Source organism: Cucurbita moschata, unplaced genomic scaffold (genome assembly GCF_002738365.1).
Source record: "Cucurbita moschata cultivar Rifu unplaced genomic scaffold, Cmos_1.0 Cmo_Scf00008, whole genome shotgun sequence".
NCBI classification, from domain to species: Eukaryota; Viridiplantae; Streptophyta; class Magnoliopsida; order Cucurbitales; family Cucurbitaceae; genus Cucurbita; species Cucurbita moschata.
The window spans coordinates 5,846,383-5,855,263 of NW_019268524.1; the positions used below are offsets into that span (position 1 = coordinate 5,846,383).

At 37.6% G+C, this 8,881-nt stretch overlaps 1 protein-coding gene and 1 long non-coding RNA gene across 2 annotated transcripts; both read right to left on the reverse strand.

Moving 5' to 3' along the window:
• Positions 1-4,255: 4,255 nt before the first annotated feature.
• Positions 4,256-5,232, reverse strand: LOC111446592. Its single transcript, XR_002711107.1, has 3 exons — positions 5,117-5,232; positions 4,936-5,009; positions 4,256-4,503 (listed from the first exon to the last, which is right to left on the reverse strand). It is a non-coding gene; the product is annotated as an uncharacterized LOC111446592 (long non-coding RNA).
• A 1,896-nt stretch (positions 5,233-7,128) lies between these two features.
• On the reverse strand, positions 7,129-8,064 carry LOC111446556 (basic blue protein-like). Its single transcript, XM_023085412.1, has 2 exons — positions 7,819-8,064; positions 7,129-7,440 (listed from the first exon to the last, which is right to left on the reverse strand). The coding sequence occupies exons 1-2, from the start codon at positions 8,015-8,017 to the stop codon at positions 7,241-7,243; spliced, it is 399 nt and encodes a 132-aa protein (XP_022941180.1). The 5' UTR covers positions 8,018-8,064; the 3' UTR covers positions 7,129-7,240.
• Positions 8,065-8,881: the final 817 nt, after the last annotated feature.

Here is an 8,881-nt window from a genome sequence, read left to right on the forward strand (position 1 = left end):
CCCGAAGGGGGGTGGATTGTGATGTCCCACATTGGTTGGGGAGGAGAACAAATCACCCTTTATAAGGGTGTGGAAACCTTCCCCTAGCAGACGCGTTTTAAAGCCTTGAGGGGAAGCCCGAAGGGAAAGCCCAAAGAGGACAATATCTGCTAGCGCTGGATCTGGGTTGTTACATACAAGTTCTCGTTCTCCTACTTCGCCCCAGCACGATGGGGATCTACATTATTTTCCATACAACGCTTCAAAGAGTGCCATCCCGATGGTTGCTTGGAAGAGCACAATGGGGATCTACATTATTTTCCATACAACGCTTCAAAGGGTGCCATCCCGATGGTTGCTTGGAAGAGCACAATGGGGATCTACATTATTTTCCATACAACGCTTCAAAGGGTGCCATCCCGTTTCCATACAACGCTTCAAAGGGTGCCTTCCTGATGGTTGCTTGGAAGCTGTTGTTGTAAGAGAATTCCATTAAGTGCAGTTTAGTGTCCCAACTCCCTGTGAAATCCATAATGCATGCCCGAAGCATGTCTTCCAGGATTTGGTTTAATCGTTCCGTTTGGCCATCCGTTTGTGGGTGGAAGGCGGTGCTAAAGTCGAGGCGGGTACCCATCGCTTTTTGGAGTCCGCGCCAAAAGGCTGACGTAAAACGTGGGTCTCGATCCGACACAATTAACACTGGCACTCCATTCAACCTCACAATTTCTTTCACATTAACATACAGTTGGGCGCAATGTATCAGCGACTACGCTTGCTTTTCTAGGGTGGTACTGGATGTCTATGTTTTAATCTTTTACTAGCTCTAACCATCTACGTTGCCTCATGTTCAATTCTTTTTGTGTGAACAAATATTTTAGGCTTTTGTGGTCCGTATAGATTTGGGTCTTTTCGCCATACAGGTAGTGTCACCAAATTTTTAACGCGAACACCACTGCTGCCAGCTCCAAATCATGTGTAGGATAGTTTTTCTCGTAATCCTTTAGTTGGCGTGATGCACACGCAACAACCTTGCCATGTTGCATCACTACACAACCCAACCGCTTTTTGGATGCATCACTATAAATCATGTATCCCACAGAACTCTCTGGAACTGTGAGTACTAGGGCAGATACTAGTCTTTGCTTTAGCTCTTGAAAGCTAGTCTCACATGTATCGTCCCAAACAAAAGGTACACCTTTTTTTGTCAATTGGATGAGAGGCGTGGCTATTCTAGCGAAGTCCTGGACAAACCTTTGATAGTAGCCCGCCAATCCCAAGAAACTTTGTATCTCAGTGACCGTTGTTGGGCGTTTCCATTTCGTGACAGCTTCTATCTTATTGGGATCTACGAAGATTCCGTCTTTAGACACTACGTGCCCCAGAAACGAAACTTGTCGTAGCCAAAATTTGCACTTGGAGAATTTGGCATACAGCTTGTTCCCCTTAGAATAGTTAAGGCTTTGCAAAGGTGCTCTTGGTGTTCTAGGTCCGTTTTCGAGTATATCAAGATGTCGTCTATGAACACGATAAAAAACGAGTCTAAGCACTCCTTAAATACTCGGTTCATTAATTCCATTAATATCGCTGGGGCATTGGTGAGACCAAAAGACATCACCACAAACTCGTAGTGGCCATATCTGGTTCAAAAGGCTTTTTTCGGTATGTCTTCATTTTTAATCTTAATTTGATGATATTCTGATCGAAGATCTATTTTAGAAAACACTGTTGCCCTACGTAGGTAGTCAAATAGGTCCTCAATACGGGGTAACGGGTATTTGTTCTTTACTGTCCTCTTGTTTAATTCCCTATAATCAATGCATAAACGCATTGAGCCGTCTTTCTTTTTGACAAACAACACTGACGCACCCCAAGGGGACACGCAAGGTCGAATGAAGCCTTTATCTACCAGGTCTTGCAGTTGTGATTTAAGTTCTTTTAGTTCTGTTGGTACCATGCGGTACGGGGCCTTAGAGATGGGTCCCGTTCTTGGTTCCAGATCTATTCCAAAGTCTACCTCTCGTGATGGAGGAGTTCCTGAGAGGTCCTCTGGGAAGACATCCATAAATTCATTTACTATGGGTACTGTATCTATGGATTTTTCTTTTCCTTTTGTGTTTACTGCATAGGCTAGAAACGCCCACCCCCCTTGTTGTACCAGGCGTCTCGCTTTCATCATCGATATTATTTTTTGGGTGGTACTTGTGGTGGTCCTTTTAAACTTAAAGGTAAGTCCATTGGGAGGTGAGAATATCATCTTATGGCAGTCTATACTAGCAAAGTTTTTGGCTAGCCAGTTCATTCCTAGTATGACGTCAAAATCTGTCATATCTACTACTTTTAAGTCTACGTGGATGGTTTGTCCAGCTATTACCACTTGTCCGTCCTTTACTCTATTTTTCGTAACTAAGTCTACCCCTGCTGGGGTACCGACCGACAATACATGCATTAAGGGTTCTACTACGAACCCTGCTTGTTTAACAAATGGTAAAGAAACAAAGGAATGGGTAGAACCAGAATCAAACAATGTAAACGCAAAGTGTCCTAGTATAGAAAGCATACTTGTCACACAGTGCTAAATGTTCCCGCCTCTTTACTGGTCGTTCCATATGCCCTGGTCTGTGGGCGGGTTTGTATGGTGGGCTCTCGAATGACCGGTCCTCTAAGGGGTTCCCTTGGATTTCCCGAGCTCCTTGTAGGGCAAGTTCTGGCCACATGACCTGCATGTCCTCATATATAACACATACCTGAGCCCACCAAACATCTCCCAACATGTTGTTTTCCATAGTTACGGCATAAGGGCTTCTCTAGTGTTAGGTATCGGGCTATTTGGGAGGGAGCAGGTAGCCTACTCTGATATCGAGGTCTCTGGAGTGGTGGTTGCAATTCTGTGGTTTCGACCTCGATAGGGCGTTTCCTCCCTGTGACAACCGTTGGCTCCGTTTTTTTCTCCTCCGAGGGTTCCTCTAGAGCCTTGGTCGTCCTTAGGGCCTCTTCATAGGTTTTTGGGTTAAAGGCCTCCAACATGCGGCGGGTTTTCAGGTTCAATCCCAACACAAATTTTTCTGTCTGTTTCTCTTCAGTGTTAGCTATTAACGGTGCAAACCTTCTCAATCTCATGAAGTCCTGATCTGGTGATCCACCGTGCGAACGTTCTACGCTTCCGTTGGTGGTTGGTTCCTATTTGTTCATTCGTCACTTTCATTAGTATTTCACAAATATAATTAATTCCCAACTTGAATTTGTGAAATACGACCTTAAAATGTTCTATTTTACCTTAAACAGGGCCAAAACTAAGTCCGGGAGGGTCGGAACGGTGACAAATGGGTTGGAAATAGGTTTCTCGAGTCGAATAAGTCGCCGCCGAGCCGATTGAGCCGCCGGAGCCGAGGAGTGCCACGCTGCCGACGTGCCATGTGGCACAATCAGAGAGCAACGCATGTGCAGGGGTCTCGGGTCGAGGCGCGGGTTATCGGATCACTCGCGGGTCGAGGCCATACTCAGATGACGGGCCGTTCGCAGGTGATGGGCTGTTCTCGGGTGATGGGCCGTTTGCGGGTGACAGGCCATTCGCGGTGACAGGCTGTTTGCGGGTGAAGGAAAAAAATGCAGGCGGGCTGGCTTAGGAGGTTTGGGCTAGAGCGTTTTGGCCGCGGGAACCGTCAGGTTCTGAGCCGACCTAAGGTAACTGGGTTTGGTTCAGGTTGCGGAATTTGGCCCTCGGGTCAGACTTCGTCCTCTTTGCCCGACTGCCTGCACGTTTTTCTAGCGACCTTTCTCTCTCCTCGATAACGTCATCCCGACGTCCTTTTTCCCTCTTTTTTTCTTCGTTCTCGAGTCTCTTCTTCACCCTAACCTCGTTTTTTGTACAGATTTCGTTTGTAAGGGCCTCACACTCCTGGATCTGGAGAAGTTTGGAAGTTCGAAGTTCCACCTTCCTTGCCGACAGTGTTCAGCGTAAAGGATTCGTCTAAATATCAAATACTTAACGTGGCTCAAGCGCATCCTTGAAATCGACATTCACGTGGATACTAATGCATGAAAAATATCAAATGCTTAACCCAACCTTAATTCCAACCCTTTTTTTACGTCATTTAAGATAACTTGATTTCTTCTTTTAACTAGATTAATGGTTTAACTAGTTTCATGTGTTACTTTGTGAATCTCGCCTCATTTCATTTTCTCTCTCTTCTGTTCTTTGTGATCATCTAGATCGAGTGTTTGTGTTATTGTGTGATCCTATGAACTAGTATCAAATTTAGGCGAGATTCATCATGATCTGTGAAGATCGAAAGCTCAAATGTTGGAATTGAAAAGTTTGATGGATCCGATTTCTATTTTTGGACGATGCAGATTGAAGATTATCTGTACCAGAAAGATCTTCACGAACCCCTGTAGGAGGTGAATTCGGATACCATGAACACGGAGCAGTAGAAGCTCAAGGATCAGCAGGCCTCAGGGTTGATCCGGTTGACGCTATCAAAAAATGCGGCGTTCAACATCATCAAGGAGAAGACAATATCAGATCTGTTGAAGGTACTGTTGAGTATGTACCAAAAAATGTCGAGTATGAACAAGGTGTATTTTATGTGGAGATTGTTCAATTTACAAATATGTGACGGTGAATCTATTGCTGATCATATAAATGAATTCAATATGATTGTAAGTTAACTAAGATTGGTGGAAATTAATTTTGAATATGAAATTAAAGCATTGGTTTGATGTCATCTTTACCAAAATTGTGGGAAATTATAGGTGAAATTAAAGCATTGAAAGTATTCCCATATAGTACAAGCAAATCACAACTAATTCTATAATATTTTCAGACCCTCTGCAATCGAAGCAACTTCACGATTAGGAGTTTATTGATGAACCTCTGATCATCTCTATATTACAGCATAAATACCACTTGCGTAAACATATCATAAAAAGAGATATAGTATAGTAATCTAGACATACCTTCACGTAGATGTGTCTTTTCCCATCATCAATTCTCACATTGCAGACTTTTGATTTTGGTTTCTTCATCAAACCTTCAATATTATTCAATTCAATCGTAATGAACAACAAATCATCGAGTTTGGCCAAGAATTGAGGGAGATATTATCTACTAAAGTTCCTCAAAACCCCAAAATCGTACCTTACATTTCCAAGCTCAATCTCCTTCTATAGTCCCTCTTGGTTCACGAATCCTTCTTGAAAGTGTAAATCGTCCTCTAACGAGTCTATACCAATCAACCACGATCAATTTCATACCCTGCAGGGAGAATTTAGAATATGAAACTCTAAAGCCAAACCATAAAAGTCATCTTAAACTGGAAACAAGTACTCTCCCTTCACAAACCGAGCTCAACTACTGTTGGTGGACGGAGGTGGGGAAATTTGTTCGTCTCCACCTTGCTCCACGGAGGTTTCTACCATTAAGCTAATTTTGGATCAATTTAAATTTAACAAAATAATAATAATAATAATAATAATAATAATCATCAAGGGTAACAACCTTCTTTTTCAATCAAATTTCATTAAGAGAAAATAATTTAAAAATCTATACGCTTTTTAAGTACTAAATTTTTTTTTATTTTCAACCAATTTTACCATGTATTTTAAAAATGTAAGTTTAATTAATTTTTTTTTTCCAAATATAGAATATATTTGACTTTCCTTTAAATTATTCTATTTTTTTAATTATTATTTTATGCATAGTTAAATAAATGGATGACTATTTAATTTTCAATTTTAAAAATTGCTTTTGCTTTCTTTTATCATTTCTTTACCATAAAATCCATTTTTGTAAAGAAAGTATTTAAATTCTAAATAAGATTTTTAAAAAACATAACATTTTTTTAATGATGTTTCTTTCTTTGTGAGTTTTGGGAATATCTCCATTCATAGGTCCGAGATCCACATCTATGAATTGAAAGGTCCGAATGATCAACTCTGCAATCAGTCGTTCATTTGAAAAAATTGAAACTCTTCTTATTGGATGATCATGATACTTCCCAAAAATTGAAATTCTTGATCAATGGAGGAACAATATCACCATTTTTGTTCAATAAGATACCAAAGTGGATGATTGACTCATTCCATACGAGAAATAAGAATCCTTTGATAACACGTATTACTATTTCTCAATGATATCCCACGATCAAGACAATTGGCTAAATCCCGTGAAACCGATCATTTTCATTTTCTTAAATAAACATTTAAAATTTTTGTCATATTCCAAAAATAAAATAAATTAAGGTAACTGAGGTTTTCTCTATTTCCCAAATTCAAGTTAAATAGATTAGAAATGTTAAATGCTAACAAAATGAGATGGACCTCATACAGGAAACGACTCCCGACACTTTGAGCAACTTCAAGGGACGGAAGACAAGCGTACTCGAATTTTGCGAAAACCGGCTAAGGCCAACCAAGTAAGTGGTCTATGATGATGTTATATGATGACGACGATGCATGACAACATGACGATGTAAGATGTAAGATAATGAAATTTCATAATATGACGTTATTTCATATTAAGATTCGATGATTTTCTTAAGTCACAACCCTAGTTAATGTATGGAATATATGTTTAAATAATTATAAAAAATTTCAAATATGATCTATAAATATTAAAAAAAAAGAAAAAAGAAAAAAAAAAAGCTTACAAACAATACAATCAATTCATTATTTATATTTATATAAATCAATATTCCTAATTAATTCATTACTTATATTTATATAAATCACAATAAATAATATTTATATTTATTTATATAATTAATTATCTCTCTTTCTATATTTGTGAAAGGTAAACCCGTACTAATTAATGAACAAATTATTATCAATTATAAGCATAAAGTAATTAATTTTGAATCATTAAATAATATTTTTATTTTAAATTTCGACCTTCACCATCAAAATGTAAATACTTTACACATTAAATAAATTGAACTTATTTTATTATAAATAATAGTTTTAATAAATATGGTATTATGTTGATATAAGTTATTAATAGATATAATTTAAGGAAATATACCCGTTTTAATTTATATTAATTTTTTTGTTGATATTAATTTATAAAAATAAAACAATTTAGTGCATTAACATTATTATCCTAATTTTTTCGATATAAATAAACAAAGAGAAAAAATAATAATAAGATACATATAACCACACTTAATTATTATCAATTATTTTATTTCCACAATGCTTCCAAATCGTCATTACTTAGAACATTTACATCGAGATCGATGTGTAAACGATACGGGGTGGTCGAGAACTAGAGGGAATTGATAGCAATTTTCATCCCAGCTTGGCAGTGGCCTGGGGTGGTGCATATGAAGAAGTTCTGTCCTCTTGAGAGCATGATTTCATCCTTGCCTGAATTGAACACTTTGGCGCCTCTTGGAGCTATGCAGCTTCTATAACCCCCCTCGTCCACTGCCACCACGTTGTGAACTGTTGGGTTATAGTTGAATCCTACAAAAAAAAAAAAAATGTATCTATTCGTTTAGTTTATTATCAACAATGTAACTGCGAATTCGATCGGTCGGATACTATTTGAATATATTTTATATAGTCGTAATGTAACGACCGGCTTTCCCTGAAGGCTTTTAAAACGAGTGGACTTGTGTTTTGATATAATGGCTTTTAAGAACGAGTGGACTTGTGTTTTGATATAATTTATCTTATCTTCAGGATTTGGTTAGTAGAATATTTTCTCTTTTCTCGGGCTTTCGATCCCACTTCTGTTTTTCATTCTTAACATAGTATCAAAGCATCATTCTTAACATATACGATTACGCAAGTAAAACATCAGTTACTATTCAACTATTAAAACGAGAGTTGAAAACTCACTTAATATGTCACCGGCTCTAAACACCTTCCCATTAGGCCATCCTTCCGTGCCCAAGTTCAAGTTCCATCCGTTCGAGTCGCCAACAACAAAAGTTGTAGCAGCATCGCCATGTTCGAAGCCAAGCAGCAGCAGCAACGCCATTGCAACAGCCACCGTGCTCATCGAAACCGCTCCGCTGCTCCCCTCATGTCGAGCCATTCGTGAAGCCGAAGTAGCTCTCAAAAAAGATATGGAAAACAATTGTGTTCCATTGAAGCTTGGAAATGATGGTTATAAAGATATGTAAAACATACAGAACTTGCCTTTTTCTTTTCCTTTCTTTCCTGCGGAGAAGAAGTGAGCCGTTTAGCAATTGATTATGTCTCCTCCTTTGCTATTAAAAGAAAGAGAAACAATCTTCCTCCTTCCTCTCCAGTAACCTCTCATTCCTTCCCCAATTATCTCTCCTCAATGCCAAAAAAAAAATCACAGTTTGCAAAAAAGAACAGAAAAACAATAATTGACAGATTTAATTTGAGGTGCTTTACCCAATTCATGGGACAAGATTTACATGGAGACACATCTGATCAGTAAGATATATATTAAATCTTAATTTTTTTGTCCTATTTTTTTTTTGAAATCACAGCTAATCATGGTTAAATCTTCATTAAATCATTATAATTGTTTAGTTGAGTTAGAAACTAAATGCCAATAATTTATATGAATTCTAGTAAATCACATTAGATTAATAATATTAGATCAATAAATTTATATGAGTAGACAAATGAATAGATTAAAAATAAAATGGCAAAGAAAATTTGTGAACAAAATTAAAAGGGAGTAATACAAATAAAGAGAAAAACAAGAAAAGTAAAAGGCAATACAGTAAATACAAATAAAGAAAAAAAAAAAATAAGAAAAGCAAATATAGAGGACACGAAAGCACAGAATGACTTAAATAACTCTATCAACTTTTTTATACAACAGAAACCATATAAAATAAGATTTTTAATAAAAACATAATCATAGATATATAACATTTCAAAACTTTTAACAATTGACCAATGTAAATTATAAAAATAA